Source organism: Gadus chalcogrammus, chromosome 15 (genome assembly GCF_026213295.1).
Source record: "Gadus chalcogrammus isolate NIFS_2021 chromosome 15, NIFS_Gcha_1.0, whole genome shotgun sequence".
Lineage (NCBI taxonomy): Eukaryota > Metazoa > Chordata > Actinopteri > Gadiformes > Gadidae > Gadus > Gadus chalcogrammus.
This window is the reverse complement of record NC_079426.1, coordinates 12341671-12361297: the sequence shown is the minus strand read 5'-3', so window position 1 is coordinate 12361297 and position 19627 is coordinate 12341671. Positions and strand designations below refer to the sequence as shown.

Here is a 19627-nt window from a genome sequence, read left to right as displayed (position 1 = left end):
CCAACAGAGTTGTCCGTTTCCCCCAAAAAAATCTTTAAATTTTAATGATGAGCTTTGGGCTTTAGAATGTATTGAATGGACACAACAATAAGTGGTCATGACGGAGGTTGTGGGAGAGAATAAAAATGAAATCAAGCACTAGTCATAAATTGGGAAAAAATGTTTATTTGAATAAAGACAAGATGGCAAAATAAGAGAAAAACTGCACTTGTTTGTTGTCTTCTACTTGTATTTACTTGTCTCAAGGCACTGTTACCGCTTCTACCATTGCTGAACCACTTGAACCGGTACCATGTGTGGACCCTGCCTCGGTGGACACCTGCGGAGGGAACCGGGTTTGAAACAAAAAAACCCTGACCCCACCTTTAAAAATGCTGGCTCCACTGTAAACTCCCCTTCTATTCAGCGGAAGGAGCAGTGGAAAAGGTGTGGTGCAGAAACGCCTAAATCAGAAGGTGACTGGGCAACCCCATCAGCCAGAAAGTCAGAAGTGATACACGTAATGGCATGTGTAGAACCTAAGGAGAGAGGGTCATCTAATGCGGACCACTCACTCTACAGGTGGTGTAGGGGTTGGGTTGTCTCATAAGGTGGCTGTACCTTTTGAACTTGTATATGGCGAAGACGACCAGGCACATCAGAGCGATGGACACCAGCATGATGACTGCCGCACCGCTGTGATGGTGATTGTAGATGCCACTCTCACTGAGGTCCACTAGGGGCGCTGTCACACCACCACATACAAAATACAATCAGTGAAGTACAGCACTATGGAGGGATTTCTATGAAAATACCACGTATATAAAGGTCTAATCTAGTAAGACTATTCTTAAACAAGTATATTACACACCTTATATACAATGATTTCAACAAAATTTGGTTAACATTCATGGCTTTATGGTATTTTAAATCTACACTGATGGGATAGTATAGTGTAGTTTTGCAAGTTCGAACCCTGATGTGAGCGGTGTCTACCTGTACACATCATGTGAGTAAAATGCCATAACAATAATTATTACAAAATATTTAAAATCACCTTTGAGTCACTTCGGATAAAAGCAGAAAATAAAATTGCTAAATAGCAGACATGATGTACTTGCGATCTTTTAAGGGAACAACAGATGTCTGAGCTGAGACTAATGACAACAGAAAAAGGACTAATTAAAACACGTTTAGAGACAACCTCACATTAATCAGGGAGCGATTGATTAAGAAAGAGTCACACTTCACATTTCAGAGTACCTAACATCTCCCCATGAGACAGTGTGTCTGTCTGTCCGTCTGTCTGTCTCAGAGCAGTGAGAACAGACTGGGGGCATTAGGAAGCAGACTCACCGGGGGAGAAGCGCGTGGCGTACACGTTGATCAGGACGCCCGGCCTCAGGCTGAACTTGATCAGGTCCTGGTTCAGAGCACTCATCAGGACCTGGAAGAGCTGAGAGGGGGGGGGGGGGGGGGGGGGGGCAGTGGTGAAGGGATGAGCAGAGAACCTTCTGAAAGCATCGACAGCAGAGCAGCCAGACTCCACTGACATCAATATTTGAAGTATTCCCATATGATTGCAGACTTTCTACAGGTCTCTACTGAGTCTCTGTCTGTATTTACCATTTGTTCCAACAGGCATATATTTTAATGTTAATATACACGTGCACACAAATGCGATTAAAATACACACACGTGCGTGGACCCCATCGGCATGGTGGGGGTCCCGTGAGCATGTAGTATGAGGAAATGAGAGAGTGTTCTAATTTTCCCTCCAAAGTGCTCAGTTTCCTTGTTTTTCACACCTAAATGAAGCGCTCATTAAGGGATCCCGGAATGACATCCAGAGCCCATTTGACTCCTTAGTCATGCCTCACTAATTCCATCTCCCACTTTCTCAAATCTTTCTTCCAACGGTTAAAATTAGACCGCGCCACGCAGTATGAATAATTACTTTTTATTCTAGTGGCATATCAGGGTCAGTAAATCTATTACACATTTTAATGGGCAGCTCCACACACAGACACACACATACACACGCGTGTGTTTGGCCATGTGCCCGCACACACATTGACACACCTACAAACACCTGCAGGTGGACACACACACACAACATACTGAAAGACACACATATACACAACATACAACCAACCACAACACGTAATCATAGATTCACACACACATTGCACAACGAAAAACGCATAAAGACGCCATGCACTTTATATCTTTCCTCACCTATCTCCCTCGCTCATAAACACACACAAACACACACACAAAGACATATATATATATATATACCACAGAAAACCGTCCTCATTAACTAAACATTTAATGCCAACACACACGCACACACACGCACAGACAAACACACACACACACACACACACACACACACACACACACACACACACACACACACACACACACACACACACACACACACACACACACACACACACACATACAAAAACAACCACACACACGCACAGAGCAACTCCGGTGCTCTGAGTCGGGCAGGGATGTGAAGATTTATGACAGTATTGTGTGCGAGGCAGAGCCAGGTAATCAGACAGCCTTTAGATAAATACGTCTTCGTAATTCCCTCCGTTTGCTGTCGGCCTGCCAGCCCATCGTTCTCTCCCTGTTCTGGCTTCAATTACGCCATTGCATCGATGTAATTAAATACCCATTAACTTGGTGCAAGACAAACTATGAGCCAACCAAATTATTATTCTTCCTTTATATTTATTTTCTCCCAAAGAAATTGCGGTTTATGATTAAACAACATGGAGCATGCCTACCTGGAATACACTGTGATGATCGTTAGTTGCTCATGCATATTCAAAGTGCAATGCCATAATTGATGAATATTGAATTTGTCCGACACTGCGGTGATGTGCACGTAATGAATGGTTGCCTGCAATATATAAACGCTAATAATATATATATATTTACGCATAGTCTGATTAAATCTATCAAAATGTATCTATGCCCGTGGATTTATTAAATTTGTATGAGCTATTCAGTAAGGCGCGTCTGTATATCGTGATGTTGTTTTAACCTGTACTAGATAGCAGTGACATCGTAGTAGATGGGTGAAGAGTGCCCTCTAGTGTTAACAACATACAATACACCTCCTAATTGTCAATGTTGTAAAAGTCATTACAACATTCATACGGAGAATGTAGCTTAATAATGTACACCATGTTATTATAGAAAGGGCTTTGTAGTATAAAACCATGCATTTTTCAAAAGATCAGCCTTGCAAGATAAGACTGTCAGGCCGTCAAACTTGAAAAGAGATTCAAACCAAAGTAAATATCTCCCATCAAATGCTGGTACTACTAATATATGAACTACCTGATCCAGATGGGCTGACTTGCCCTCCCCGCTTCCGTCTCCGGGTACGATGAAGACCTCAGCAGCCGTAGGGAGTCCAGGGAACACGGACACCAGGACCTGCTCCCTTCTGATCCCCGTGGCCTGTGACGCCCGGACAGATGGAGAAGGATCAGCAACAACACGGGTCATGATACAGAACCACCAGGGTTAAACCATGAAGACGCATAAAATGTATAAAATATCTAAATGTGAATGTTGTACTATGACCTATGACCTTTTTTAGTTCAGCTTGAGTCCAGCACTCTTTGAATCCAGTAGCGTGAAATCCTTTACTTTACATCTACCTCTCAAATCTGTGATTCTCTTTAATCATCCCATCTCTTAGTTCTTGCAGCCCCCCCCCCCCCCCCCACACCAAGTTGCTAAGCACTGCAGCACTGCAGTTTCACTGCCCAGGAAACCTCCACATGAACCTCCACCGACTATCACTTGGCATTTGAAGAATGAACGCGTGCAATTAAACAAATAACTATTTGCGTCCGCCATCGCCTCCGCCGCGTGGGCTGCTGTGGCGGGACCCTGGTGCCATGAAGCCCTCCTTTGGTGGCATGGCGGTTAATTTCCGTGTTGGGAGAACGCCGCCCCCACCCCCCCCACTGTCTTCTCTGCTAAGTATTGCTCGGCTAAGTGCGGCCACGCTCGCGCTGTCAGCCCGGACCACGCAGATCAGCCCGGACCGCCCGCCCCGAGCTGACAGCCGCTGGTAAAGGGCAGGGTGCTTTTAAGTGAAAGCAGAGGTCTGCCGTCTGGCTGCCAGTGCAAACTATGCTAATGTCTGACAAGACAGAAGGTCAGAACGTGAATGTTTCATACGCCGACGTTGGTATATTTATACATGGGTCCTGGTATCTAGGTCTTTTATGTAACCTGCTGCTTTTCTGACATTCCTGGATACACCCCCACTGGGGGATAAGCGAGGTTCAACCTACACTCACAAGCACACACAACCGCGTGTTCGTTGTGTCCTTGTGTTTTGCCAACATCTGTATCCCTTTAATGAGCCGTGCGCTGCAAGGTGTTTGGACAGGCAGCCAGGGAAAGGGATAATTACACGGCTAATGAAGGTGAAAAGGTAGTGCAAATATATATCAACATGACAAATACAAGCGTGCACACCAAGAGCTATTTGCTCACGTTGCGCTCATGAAGGATTGTTTCTTTTTACTATCTAGAAACGTGCTTCCAGAATCTACTTGGGGAGTAAGAGGCGTGTCTCCAGGCCTAGATCTGGGGTATAAATAAAATAACTCACTCTGCGATGGCATGTACATTCTCAGCACGGCTCGGGGAAAAGTTCAGGCTGGGGTTCAGCTCCCGACTGAGTTATTATGGACCACCCGAGCGCCGGGGAATGTCTGTAACCCGGTTACCTGGATCACCGAGGTCTTGACCACCCGGCTAATGTCCTCTCTCCACTCCGCCACCCCGGGGTTCAGTTCGTCCAGGTATGGGGAGAAGGCCAGGACATTCGACCGGAAAGACTCTGCAGTAAGAGGGGGAAGAAGAGAGAGAAAGAGAGGCAGGGGGAAAAAGAGACAAATTACAGTTCAATATGGGGAGACATCCCGGATCGGTGTGTTCTTTGGGTTCCGTTTCCCCGTTCAGTTCGGACCCATTACAACTGTAATCTGTCAAGGCCTTTAAACTCAACGTATAGGCTTACCTTTGCACTTGATGGTTCTTTTAAAGAAGCTGCGAGGCGTGTTCTTTGGTCTAAATCTACCTCTCAAAGGTGTGTGAGACTCAGCTTTTGCTGTTTCTTCTTTGTCCCGTTGTTTCCCTTGTTAGGCCTGGAGTGTCCTTTGCATTGATTGATTTTATCTGATTTGTTTGACACAGTGAGAAGGTTCTAGATCAGTACTTCCCAGGCTTTTGTATGCGTGAAAAGGACTCCACTTGTATCTGCTCCCCACATATGGTCTTAACCCCATGTAATTATCAGCATTCGCCAGCGACATCAATGTCCAATTGAACATATGCCAATAACGCTACACTAGTCACTTGTTGCTAGTCTTTTTTTTAGTCATGGGGACTTTTTAAAGCTTTAGAAATTACTATTTTTACCTGAAATGCACCAACAAATATCTATAGCTTAAGGGGAAACTTTCAGAAGCACACCATTCATTCAAGTCAGATACCAGTGACAACACAGTCCGACCCAATTGCAGGAACTTCATTTTCTCTTCTATTCCGACTACGTTTGCGTTGCTTTTTTAAATGTGCGACCTGTGAAACCCAACCAGATTACGTAGAAAGCTAGAAAGTATCTAATTATGATTCCGGACGAGTCAGCAATCCCCTGCGACCCGTAATCGCAAATCAGGCAACCGTGAGTGGGTGCCCTGACCCACATATCATGAACCACTGTTCTAGATTCTGCTCTCTGGGAGGAGGGGGGGGGGAGGGGGGTAAGGGCAGGTCTTGAAGGTCAACGGATGGGGGTGGGGTCTCCTGGGGGTCTCACCGTACACCGCCACGGTTCCCTGGTCCTGATGGACGGTGTTGCCCGCGGACGCCTGCACCACCACGTTGTGGAGGCCCTCCCTGGAGAAGGAACACGAGATCCCCGCATCTAGGGTCACCACGGGCTGGAGGGCGAACAGACAGACGGTCAGACGTGGAGATAGGAAAAAGAAAGACAGAATGAAGCAGAGAAAGAATGAGAAACGCAGACGGACAAACGAAGAGGGCTAGAAAGAAATAGACATAAAGACATAAAGAAAAAGAAGGCAGAAATACAAACAGTCAGAAAGGAAAGAGTGAAAGAAAAGACAAAGAAAGAAAGAACACAGAAATACAAACAGTCAGAAAGGAGTAGACGAAAGAAAACCAGAAAAATAATCAATGAAAGATGAACGCGGGCCATTAAGTGGAGACAGAAAAATAACAGGGATAAGTGAGTGTTATAGCAGCACAACATGTGGCACAATGTTGTCAAATAAGACAACTTGAAACCTTTCTGGCTCTTACTGATCCGTTTATTTTTTACACAATGTTTGTGTTTTATGTCGCTTTCCAAATTGTATATGTTTAATAAATCAACTAATAAACTGAATGCCATTTTGGTTTTGGCAAGAGGCTAAGTCACTTTCACGCCAATAAAGCTTTACGACCACAACAGCGAGGGGGGGCTGACCTCCGTCTTGTTATCCAGCCACCAGTAGTAGGTGACGGCCCCCACGTTCCCGGGCTCCAGCACCGTGGACAGGTTCACCGCTCGGTTCTTCAGGGCCACCGTGGGAGCCAGGAGCCGGACCCGCTCCAGCTCACCTTCAACCGGGACACACACAGAGGACACCGTTTGAAACCCAAAGTCAAAGGGTTCTATGCTAATGTTCATTCAGTGTAGGGAGACAGTCGAGATATGATCATACTTTATAACACAGCACAACATACAGGATGTTGATAGAAATCAAAATGGTTTAAATATGAGGAAAAAATGAACAAATAAATACAGAAAGTATATTTATGTACACAATGCGAGAAACTAGACATTTGTGTATGGACTCCTAGCCATATATCCCTAACCATACTTGTCAAAAAAACAACAACACAAACACAGCAAGTTATGGCAATATATGTACGCAAAAAAACAATTTTTTTTATGTACAGTATAACATGAAAATAGCACATTCTGCAAACTGGTAAAAAAAAAGAAATTCTCTAAAATGAAGTGAGTGGCGTCAAACTGGGTAACACAGCCTTTAGCTGATTTGTTTCTTAAAAGAGAAAAGACGGAAAAATCTATATTAATATTCATTCCAGTCACGTATGGCTGCGACTCCTCTGGCCTGATTCACCAAGAGGCAGGGACATAGGCAGTGACTTTTGTCATTTCTGTTCCCTTTCAACAACTCTGCCTTCGATAAAGCCCACAGTGGTGTTCCACTCCTCCCAAACGTTCCTCATGAAATCATTCCCGAGGCGCGAGGGCAACGACACAAGAGGTTCTGTGAAACCACTGAGCATAAAGTCAGGGCCAAGAGAGAGGGAGAGAGGGAGAGAGGGAGGGAGGGAGGGAGGGAGGGTGAGTGAGAGAGGGATACATCATACTATTGCTCCATCTGTCTGAGGAGGAGCGTGTTACACCTAATTAACCTCTCGCCACGACCGTGTGATTTGGGCGCTCGCGGGAACCGTTGGCCAGTGGTATTAATTAGAGACACCTGTGCAAGCGGGCCTCTGACCAGACGTGGTTATGGGCCGACTGGGCGGCGGTGGAGACCTCATTATGTGGTTTGGCATGTCAAGACCATTACAGTGCGCTGCCGAGTCCGGAAGGAGCCAAGGAAGTCTTGGTGTTCAATACTTAATAAGTCAATTAGCAGACTTTCTTTATTCAAAACGACCTGGAACTGAAATCAGATACAAGCATGCCACGAAGAGGCAGCGGCACCTTTGCACAAGGAATCCTACGGGATGTTGACATCGTTGGAATCAAACACAGTTCCTTTCGGCGGGGAGACCCTTGCCACTCATCCTGAGTTTTTATCATGGTTATTTTCCCACATTGGACTGGGCTGTATTATGATAATATTTGATCCCCTAATGTCCACAGTGACATGCAGGCTCAAAGCACAGGATGCCCTACCCCTTTACCTGCTCCTTAAAGAAATGGATCTGAAATCACTGCAAGTCGAACGACAACATCTGTTCAATGACTCAATAGTAACCACAGGGGGAGTTCCCTAAAGAAAATACCCGTTGTTGGTTCTTGATTAGTCGCTGTATCTCCGATCAACGGGTGTCATGGCAACCATGATAACCATGGTAATACGTGGGTGTTTTCTCATCTGCCACTTATTTTGTAGTTTGCCGACTCACAGGAGACGTGTAGGAACAGGGTGACCCGGTCCGACCCCAGGTGGTTGCGAGCCGTTGCCGAGACGTGGTAGATGCCAACTCTGTTGTACATGTGGCGGATCCCATCCTCGATGGAGCTGGTGTTGGCGTACGACACCGCCGTGCCGTCACCAAAGTCCACCGTGATGCTAGTGGTGGCGCTCGCACCCTGCAGACAACACAACACACCAAACAACACACATAAATGTGTAAGGTAACAACAGTGTCAAAACTGGCAAAACAGGATATTGTCCACTTTCATCTCAGCTTCCAAGAATTTAAGTCCAATAGAATCGTAATGAAATGTACATTGAAATGATAGTGCATTCATTAATTGTGCAAAATCATACATTAATTGTGCAAAAACATACAACTCAAAACAAACTAACACACATTAGTTTGCTGAGATGGAGATGATAATTTCTCACTGGGCCAAGAAATCCACCTAGTGACGCACAGCCTATTAACCATCACCCCTCACAGAAACAAACAACAACAAAAAAACAAAAAGACAAGACAGAGCGATTCACTGAAATGAATACCCAAAACAAAACACAAAAACACGAATGACCACAGGTCACACATTTATCTTTTTGTTTTCAAGTTTGGTTTTGTTTGGTCAGTTTCCGCCATTTGTGGTCAACTTCAATGACAATTAGTTTCTCATTTCAACAGTCTCATTGTTTACCACTTAAATTTGTTTCCCCCTTTGTAACAGAATGAGCCAGGAAAAGCATGGAGGGATTTTACGCCAAAATCGAATCTACCTAACTTGTTTACAGTAGGTAACATGAAAGAAACATTTACCGGTACATCATTATAATGTTTACAATAATAATAGAATAAACATTGATATTATATTATCATGATATCAGCACGATTCCATTCCCCTTCTTAAATGAACAGCAGTAACTTACAAACCTAAACATCTTTAGTATTTATAGTTAATGTGCTAAAATGGTTACTAGCTCTTGTACATGTTTTTCAGTTCCTTTGAAAAGCAGTGCACCAATATAAATCTGTTGCATGTTCCTTCCTTATGTGTTAACTTACTTGGCTAATAAAGAGCTCCTGGATGTGATAGCAGTGCAGTGTGTTATCAGTGCCAGCTAGTTACATTTGAAGGATTGAGGGAAATCCCTTATGACATTTTTCGAACTATTATTCATCCTGGGATTTTTTCTAAAGAAAAATATTATTCTTTAGGGATATACCATGTCCTGAAAGTAAGACTAATCTGAGCATCAAGTCACCTTTTCTACAATCATGATTACATTACACACACACAACACTTTATAGACGAAGAACACAAACACAAACACACACACACACACACACACACACACACACACACACACACACACACACACACACACACACACACACACACATACTCCTGGCGTCAGCACCTCCTCAAGGAAGACGAGGAGGGTTACGTTGTTTCCCAGCGGGGCCACCAGGGTCTGCTCCATGGTGAGCAGCTGCAGGCCCCTGGGGGCCGAGCTGGGGCATCTCTGTCGCCTGGGGCCCGGCCGTGCCCCACCTCCCACCGTGCAATTATTGGACAAAGCCCTGCGGTACCTAGGACACACACACACACACACACACACACACACACACACACACACACACACACACACACACACACACACACACACACACACACACACACACACACACACACACACACACACACACACACACACACATTTTTTTTTTATTCACTTTGTTCAACTGTTGTTTTTTTAAATGTGTGTTACAAAAAAATTTACATTTACATTTATAATGAAGGAGCAGAGACACACACACACACACACACACACACACACACACACACACACACACACACACACACACACACACACACACACACACACACACACACACACACACACACACACACACACACACACACACACACAAACACACGCACACACACACACAATGGAATACACACACCAGAAAAATATAATGTGTTATTTGAAGCTGACGTATATACTCTATTTCTGCTGTTCTTTCCAAAGAACAGCAGTATTTCAGCAGCTGTATTTCTGATATCTTTCTCTCCAAAAACCTTTTTTAATCCTGCTTTCTCCCTCTCTGTTCTGTATAACTCTTTACCTATCTATCTATCTATCTATCTATCTATCTATCTATCTATCTATCTATCTATCTATCTATCTATCTATCTATCTATCTATCTATCTATCTATCTATCTATCTATCTATCTATCTATCTATCTATCTATCTATCTATCTATCTATCTATCTATCTATCTATCTATCTATCTATCTATCTATCTATCTATCTATCTATCTATCTATCTATCTATCTATCTATCTATCTATCAAAACACAGTGTGATAGATGGATAGTCGTGATGTGAATGAATACATTACATGTACAGATGGATGCGTAGCTTTCATTTCTTTATAAAGGACTACACTTCCAGAAACACACACACAAAAACACACATTCACACAAAACATGAGGAAGGTGGCAGTATTGAGTCACAGTTTTTCATCAAAAAGCAGAGGATAATGTTAACTCAATAAAAGTGTTCCCCGCTATCCACTTCTATAACACCTCTCTCTCGCTCTCTCTCTGTACCCGGTTCTGTTGAGGTAGCTCTCAGTGGTAACGGGGCAGTCTCGGGACGCTGCTGTCGGGACAAACCAGAACGTCGGCGAGCAGCTCCCATCCGTGCCCCTCTCGAAGCCGTAGTCGCTACTCAGTCAAGCCGTCGAGTTGCCATGGAACGAAACATGCACACAAATTAGTTTTCAAATGTTCACAACCAATAACTGAACAATGTTTCAGTCTTGTTGGAGGCAGAGGTAAGGTTATTTACTGTATATCATAATGTAGGCACAGTGTTTTTGACATTCATTCTGATAACTTATTATACTACGAAAAATATATTGAACTTTAAGCAAGATAAATAATGAGAAAATGATCTGATTCCCCTTCTGTTACAGCATGCATTTAAAACCTCCTAAACATTTGTCTCTAGCTCCTTCACTTCGCCCTGAAAACCCAAACAAACTTCCCTTTAACTTCCCTGGACTATCGGACTTCAATTGTCACTGAAAAAGCAACCTAAAACATTCCCATAGTTTGTATATATATACAGTATATTTATTTCCTAGCATTCAACATAAAATTCAATAAAAACATATCTTAACCATCTAAACATATTCGACATTTGAAAACTACAGTCTCCCTAGGGTCTTCACTTGGCTCTGAAAACTCAAACAATACATCTTCCAATAGTTTGCAGGATATATATTTATTTCAATGCGGCGGTATACAATAAAATACCCGTCTTAACCATGTCAACAATTCCAACTTTCTGATTTGTATTATACTCATCCAACTTCACTTGGCACATATAACTCAAACCTGAACTCTTCTTACTGTAGGATATGTATATATATATATATATATATATATATATATATATATATATACACACAGTATGTGTGTAGATAAATATAAATCTTCCATATCAAACTTCTCAATAATTGAAATCTACCTTCTGCATTTGGCACAGAAAACTCAGAGTCAAACATGAACTCTTCCTGTTGTTTGTATATACTGTATATATATTAATAGTAATTATCCTAATCATTCTTGAAAATTCAAGTCTGTAGTCGCTCTACCTTCTGCAAACTCAAACATTAACTCCTACTGTAGTTTGTACATATTATTTCCTAGCATACAACATAAAAAAAACACATCTTAGCTACATCAACATTTCTAGCATTTAAAGTCTGTCTAACTTCAATTGGCCCTGGAGACCCAAACATGAACTCTTCCTTTACTTTGTATGTTTATTTCATGGCAATCGCCAGAAGGAAAAAAAAAAAAATCTCAACCGTATCGAAATTTCCACCATTTGAAGATTATAGTCTGTCCAACTTCACTCGGCCCTGAAAACCCAAACTCAAGCAGCAACTTTTCCTGTAGTTTGTATATATTTATTTTTCCTAGCAGTGGGTATAATAAGAAAAAAAAACAGTCCTGCCTGTGGAGATTAGGAGAGTGTGATGTATTGGATTCACTGATGCAGAAAAGAAGCAATGTGCTCAACCGCCACCACCACCGCCAACCCCCCCAAACACCAACAACCCTGCTCTCACCACTCAAAGTCCGCCTCGGTGCACGGACATGGCACTGAGTCGCGGGCGCGCTGCTGGTCCCTGGTCTTCACGCACCGGGCGCTGCCTTTTAATTTCTGGAAGGTTCTCTTCACGCCCATGATGCAGACCTCCCCCTGTAAACACACAACGTGCTGTTGTTGTGGTCGGTTGGAGTAGGGGTGGGGCTGGACTGGACCTCATGTGACCCGACATCAAGTATCAGGTTTATTCCTTGATAACTAAAATATTTTTCCCGAGCTGAGGATGAGAGGGGGCCTGTGACGCCCTTTGAGACTATGGGCTGGGATGGAGGGCTTCGCCCCCGATAACACACATGACAAATAATCAAGTGCAATAGACTTGACTGTTTGTCGTGTGAGACGAGTAGTGATCAAAATAGTAGCTGGCCTGGCCTTACCTCGTTGTGTAGCTGCCAGGTCAGGTAGTCGTCCGGCTGACAGCGGTGGCTGAAGAAGGACCGGAAGTCGATCTTCACCAGCTGCCACTCAGATCGATGGCTGAAGTGACCGAATATTCTGCACAGAAACAACACAGTCACACTCATCTTCAGCATCAACGTTTGGTCGCTGGGCGGACGCACTTATCCGGAGTGACGTCGCAGAGCAAGGGTGCGAACCACCGGGGCATATGAGCAAGATTGGGGTGGGTTGGGAGAGTGCTGAGGGCAGCAGGTTTCTGAAACGTGACAGGACAGGGTAGCTGGAGGAGACAGGAAATGCTCACAGTAATGTAGCACACTGCCCAAGCGACCGCTGAGAACTAGATCAAATGCTCCCCAAGCTCCCACTACAATAAGCATAAACAAATAGCAATTTTTCAAGTGATTACACTTTGAGACGGCAAGCAAACAAAAATCATCCAAACGCTATTTTCAGTTCTGACCTTTAAGTTAATAAATGGAGTGCTTCAATAAGGTGCTATATCAATAGAGCAATATTTCCCCTCAACAATATTCTATTATAGTAGATAGCATAGCGCTGTGGCTAGGATGTTCAAATTCCAGCCATAACGTACTGAGTTTGAACCCCTACGGTCCGCAAAGCTGTAGACATCCTTGAGCAAGAAACCCAGATACCTTCTCCTGAACAACCTGTTTCTGGATCCACCTGTATGTCACTTTGGGCTAAACACATATTCTAAATGACTAACTATATAATAGTTAATATTATACTATTTTTCAATGCTAGAACATGGGCATCAGTCTCAATATCAATCCAATTTGTTCTAACCTTTGTTCAATCTATTGTAACTGCAGTTTCCTTTCGTTTTCTTTTTGACTTGTTAATGCATTTCTTTTGTGCCGGTAAAACCGGACATCGGTCCGGATCTCTTTCGGTTCAGTTTTGTCTGTCTGCCTGTCGTAACCACGTCTATCGGTTGGACACAAGGGAAGTATTGAGGTTTTTGTAGCAAGTCTACGTACGTCATAATAAGGGTGTCCTCCCCTGGCTCCCCCAGCACCCCGTCCACGTAGAGCGGGGAGGAGGTGAAGCTGTACTGATCCCAGCGCTGGCCTTCATCAAAACTCAGCCTGGAGGAAGGAGGAGGAAGGAGTACAAAACGGGTGACTAGGGAGACCAGAGTTACAAAAAGAGGTCAGCTCCATCAGAAAGGAAAAAGAAAAGTACATTTTGCAGTTTTTCACCAAGACATAATGTGTATTTTCGAGGTCAGGGTTCCCTAGGTTGGTGTATTGTTAGGAAGGTCGGAGAACAACAACCAGGTGACGAGGGGGATCAGGGCTACAAAGAGACGTTCCATAAGAGACATAATAAAAGCGCATGCATGTAACGGTTTTCCCTTGAAGATCTGTGCTTGTTTTTCAAAGACAACTGTGCCATATATGACGGATTCAGAAGAAGAATACCGAGACTAGGGAGTATTAATGCAGTTTGATAAGTAAAACTGTTTTGCCTTGAGACATATTGTCTATATTTCAGAATGAAACAACGATGTATGGTTTGGGAAAAAGAGCGGCTAGGGACATTAGCCGCAAACAGAGATGAATTCAATCATAATGCAAGTATCCAACTAAGAAAGACAAACTGACTAGGGGGCTGACTGCAAGAAACAGACCGACTACGGGGGGACGGCTATTACAGAGGTGAATTCAATCAGAATGAAAAAAAAAAAAAGCGAAGGCATGCACACATTTCCCTGGAAGGCATAATGCATATATTTCTGTACCAGATATGTCTTATGGGCAGCGGAGTGTGTCGTATGGCCACCAGAGCACCTCCCTGGTTCAGAAACAAGACGCTGTATTCCTCCTCAAACACCTGGGAGAGAAAACCAGAGCAATTCCATTTACACCGTTTGAGCTGGACTTGTTATTGCAGAGAGACGGCTACAGCAAACATCCACGCATCTGAATATTTGATGGTGTGGATGGCAATTCTCCCAGATTCCGACAAACTAATTGCCTGAATTGAAGGTTATAGGGCCAGGCCACCCTCATCAGAATGTATATAAACATAATTTAATTAATGTATTTTTAAACAAGACTTAATCTCTCAAAAAGATATTCACGCACACTGAAGTTAAGCCAGTCAAGTATCAATTGTTTGTTAGGAATTGTTATTCACCCGATTTTCTTCTCTAAGCGGGTTTATAGAAGCCGAAAGCAAAATCAATTCGCCCTCTCTTTGATATGAGTTCACACTGCCCAGAAATGCAAAAACAAGAGTGCTACCTCTCTCCATGTGTTCCCGGCATCAGACGTAATGAAAATGCTGACGTTATTGCTGGTTAATTCAGGGCCCATCACACCTGCGCACAAAAAAACAGCTATTATTTAGAAGGACATGTTTATAGTCATCAACAGAAAGAAAAAAACAATAAACTGACAAAGGTCTCCGATCGACATGAATATACCTCATTTTGCAAGAAACATTTTCAAATATGCCAGTTTGAACCTTTAACACATGAGGGTACAGTCATTCAGGCCAAGCACAGTTCATGTGTATCCTAGCAGAAAAACAATCCTATGAGTACAGAAAACCATTTTTGCTCCACTGTCAGAACTGTAACAGGAAATATAGACTTGCTCGCACGAGAATGCTGCCAACAGAGGTACCATTAGCTGTGGAACAAGCGACTATTAGGTAAAGTCGAGGGTCTACCGCCTGTTTCCGTGGCAACCAGCCATCAGCCGAAAGAGTTGAACATTTACCGTGTTGCACAACTTCCTTACCTGACGCAATTATAATTCCTGGAGCTGAGTCTTTGCTCACAATGTTCCCTGAAGTGTAAGGGTTCTCAGACACATGGAGGTGCAGGTGCAAGGAACAAAATGGCTGACAAACAGGAGGATATAAGAGAGGGAGAGATATAGGCAGACATTAGTCATAATTATAGTTATTCCCTGAGAACAGACAGGGGCGGGCTGATACCTGTCAAAGTAAAAGTTATTCCCTCAATATCATTATTTCACAGAACCTCTGTAGAGTACGACAAATCTATTGTTGGTTTAATGTGAGATCCAATGACACATTGAACCCCTCAGAGGATCCCATATGTGATAAAAACACATTGCACAAAAAAAGTAAGGTTAAGTGTTTTTACTGGTAAAGGACATCTTTCCGAATGCCAAGTGAAAATTTGAATATTTTTATAATAACTTTGATGTCTAACATTAAAAATACGATTTCCCCTCTATTTTGAGGTTTTGAAAGGGCTCTGAGCTTCTTAAAACACACACACACACACACACACACACACACACACACACACACACACACACACACACACACAAACACACCCACAAATCTATATATATAGCCATGTACCTGTTCACAGTATACCGTGTTTCCCTGGAGATCTCTTGCAGGAGCCTGCAGTAGCTGCCAGTCCCTCCCCTTGTTGTACGTTATGTAAGTTCTCACTTGGCCGTCAACGACTTTATTTGACAGGAAAACTCCCTTAATCCCAGCTACCTGTAGTGGAAGGTGGGCGGGGGAGGGGGAGGCAAAGTTGTCAAACTTTCCACTTTTCCTACAATATATCAATTGATACTCAAAGTTAAAGCACAAACGAAAAAGGGTTTGTTTGCAACAAGAAAAGGCGTCTGGTCACATGCAGTTTCTTTCTCAGACAGAGACGACTATTTTGGATCCTTCTGTAGGGATTCAAAACAAAGTAAAAGCTCAGTTTCGAGACTTTGCTACTTTATCTTTATCCGCCGAGAGGATGCAACGACGATGCAATCCAACCATTCCCTCGGTCGTCCTCGCATGGCCGCATTTCCTTTTTTATTTTGATGTTGTGCAAATCTTTGTACATGGAACAAAGTAAAACTTTCCTCGGTCGGTCGGCCAAGGGAATACCATCCTGTCGCAGGAAGAGAAATGACTGCAGTGGAAGATAATCTATAGAGGGAGGCAGAAATCTGTAGCTTCCATCCAGGGTCTTGAAGCTTATACAGGATTTAGTTGAGCCTTTGTGTCCTGTGTGTGAGGTAAAGTGCTCCACTGTGTGGAAGAGAGGACAAGAACGAGCTAGAACTGGCCTGCGTTATGCTAACGCTGGTGTCAGGACCTCGTTGGCTTGGTGCCGGGGAGCAGCGGCGCTACTAAATGTTTTAGTTCAGGTCACCACGAGACCACAAGAGAGGAGGGAAAGAGCAAACAAGGTCCAGATAGGGGTTGAGAAATGTAGACGCTTCGGGGCAAAAGCACAAAGAAGATGAAGTGAGCCGTCTTTGGCTATTTATACACAATAAACTGGCAACAGTCTGCCGTAAAACTGCAAAGCTGAACTGGTATCTCACAATTGATCCATGCAGTGTGCATTCGGCAAAACATAGTCGGTTGACGATAGAGAAAATTATGGATGGATGGATGGATGGATGGATGGATGGATGGATGGATGGATGGATGGATGGATGGATGGATGGATGGATGGATGGATGGATGGATGGATGGATGGATGGATGGATGGATGGATGGATGGATGGATGGATGGATGGATGGATGGATGGATGGATGGATGGATGGATGGATGAAAAGAGGGATAGGTGGAGTGATAGAAGGCTACATTCAATGGATAATGGATGAGCAGTTGGAGGGTAGATGAACGGATGATGGATAGACAGACAGCTAGATTGATGGATAGATTGATAGATTACATGGATGGATGGATAGATAGAGGTTGAATGATAGATTGGTGAAACATGGATGGATAGATGATTTATGGGAGGAAAGATGAGAGGGGGATGGAGGGAGGGTTGACAAGACTATGTGTGTACGGATGGCCAAATGGAAAGAGTGATAATTTATGCATGGGTGGGTGGGTGGGTGTTCCTACCTCGTAGAGGTCTATCATGACGTTGCCCTCCGGTCCACCACTGCTGACCACATTCTCCAGCACCAGGGTGAAGAACAGCCCTCCCTGCTCAGACGTGTACAGGTTGTACGAGTCGTTCTGGTGCCAGTCCTGGATGGCTGTCACAACTTGGTTGTCATCCGTGCTGATTATCTGCAAGTCCTGGAAAAAGGAATGGCAGTGACAGCCACGTAATTAGCAAGAGGATGCTGAATATACGATGGCGACTGTGGAAGACATCACTGACTGATGCTCAACGAGGAAGCTAACTTACTGAGGAAGCGAAACCGACTGATACTAAAGAAGCAAACAAACTTGATTGTGGGAGTGTGTGTGGGTGGTGGCGGGTTGGAGCAGCCTCACCAGGCCGTGTCAGACGGATGGGACTCTGGCGCTGGGTGAGGCTGCACACCGGTTGTGCATTGGGAAATCAACGTGCACAGGTTACACCAGCCACCACCCCACACACTCGGGAGAGAGATCTTCTGCATGGCAGCATTGATCGCATCGTCATGTATCATCGTCTGCAAGCCTTACAATAAACCAGTTTCCAACATCACCTATGTGGCTTGTAGCAACATGGAAATTGCTACACTGATGCTAAGTGAGGAAGAAAACTAAGTGTCACTTACGGAGTGAGCTAATTGATGTATAAAAAAAGAATTAGCAGCCAAATGTGATGCTAAATGAGTGGGTAAGATATACAATTTGTGCTAACTGAGGGAGCAAACAATGAACAATATAATACCAAATATCCGCTTTACTCCAGTATGTATGAAACTCGCCCCAACCAAATTGTTTCTCACCTTGGGCAGCGTGTACTTGGGCAGCTTCATGGGGTAGAAGGGGTTCCTTTTATAGGACACATAGTGGACAGACTGCCCCGCTATCGGCACCTGGAACAGCAATATCACCCAATCAACGTCTATATGCTTTAAGTACATTGGCTCGCATCACATAAAGCCAAAGACAAAAAAAAGTAGTGGAGAAACACATCATGGACAGATGGACGGCACCTGAAAAAACTGTTCATACCTAACATCTCTAATCCTTTTCTCATCCACGTGTCTGTATGCTTTATTACACAAGCTGCTATCCCCAGAAAAGCAGCAAAAACAAAGAAGTAGTTCATAAAGAGTACTTGGTGGGGCTGGAAGGGGGGGGGGGGGAAGGCTTAGGGGCCTTACACAAATACATTCAGTACAAAGTCATCCTTCATCACAATATTGCCCTCCCCCTCCCCCTATTAGTTAATGAAAAGTGGGGGAATTGCACATTAAGCAAGCGATTCAGCGCCGGCCCTTGCATCGCCGTTTAATTGTCTTTTAATGAAGACGGACCGGGCAATAAAAAACCCACCTGGATGAACACGTACTGGTCCTGAACCACCAAGGAGTCGGGCCGGATGAATCCCGGGAACGGCTTGCCCTTGTTTCCTTCCGAGCAGTTCTGTAGCTTGCATGTAATGTACTGGGAGCCTGCAGTGAAGTGAAGGAAAAGTTCATAAATAAATATATAAACACAAATATAACCTTCAGCGTGTCCTCCATATTGGGTCTAAGCATCACTTACGCTGATGGCATCCTAAGCCAGTTCTTGGATACAAAACAAAACAAAATAATAATAATAATATATAAGCCCTCTGAGGTCAGTGTCTGAGCTCACTAATAGATGAACGGAAAGCCACAGCGAGAGAGGCACATAGGGGGACAGGGTGAACGAGGGAGAGGGAGAGAGAAAGGGCTGTCATAGGCAGAGACAGAGAGAGACAGAGAAAGATACAGACAGAGACAGAGACGTCCTACTGTCTTGCCCCAGAGAGAGAGAGACACACAGACACAGACACAGACACAGACACAGACACAGACAGACAGACAGACAGACAGACAGACAGACAGACAGACAGACAGACAGAC

The 19627-nt window shown here is 43.9% G+C and overlaps 1 protein-coding gene across 1 annotated transcript in view; it reads right to left on the bottom strand.

The window, feature by feature from the left end:
• LOC130404998 (VPS10 domain-containing receptor SorCS1-like) overlaps positions 1-19627 on the bottom strand; it is a 39166-nt gene that overhangs the window by 3430 nt on the left and 16109 nt on the right. Inside the window, exons 7-25 of the mRNA XM_056609950.1 lie at positions 19071-19189; positions 18518-18607; positions 17694-17873; positions 16178-16324; positions 15583-15685; positions 15082-15158; positions 14577-14668; positions 13813-13920; positions 12787-12904; positions 12369-12502; positions 10837-10953; positions 9636-9807; positions 8209-8395; positions 6521-6654; positions 5849-5972; positions 4755-4867; positions 3343-3465; positions 1336-1435; positions 601-724 (exon numbers count right to left, since the gene is read on the bottom strand). Coding sequence (XP_056465925.1) covers positions 601-724; positions 1336-1435; positions 3343-3465; positions 4755-4867; positions 5849-5972; positions 6521-6654; positions 8209-8395; positions 9636-9807; positions 10837-10953; positions 12369-12502; positions 12787-12904; positions 13813-13920; positions 14577-14668; positions 15082-15158; positions 15583-15685; positions 16178-16324; positions 17694-17873; positions 18518-18607; positions 19071-19189 — 2362 coding nt within the window. The remainder of the gene's footprint in view (positions 1-600; positions 725-1335; positions 1436-3342; positions 3466-4754; positions 4868-5848; positions 5973-6520; positions 6655-8208; positions 8396-9635; positions 9808-10836; positions 10954-12368; positions 12503-12786; positions 12905-13812; positions 13921-14576; positions 14669-15081; positions 15159-15582; positions 15686-16177; positions 16325-17693; positions 17874-18517; positions 18608-19070; positions 19190-19627) is intronic.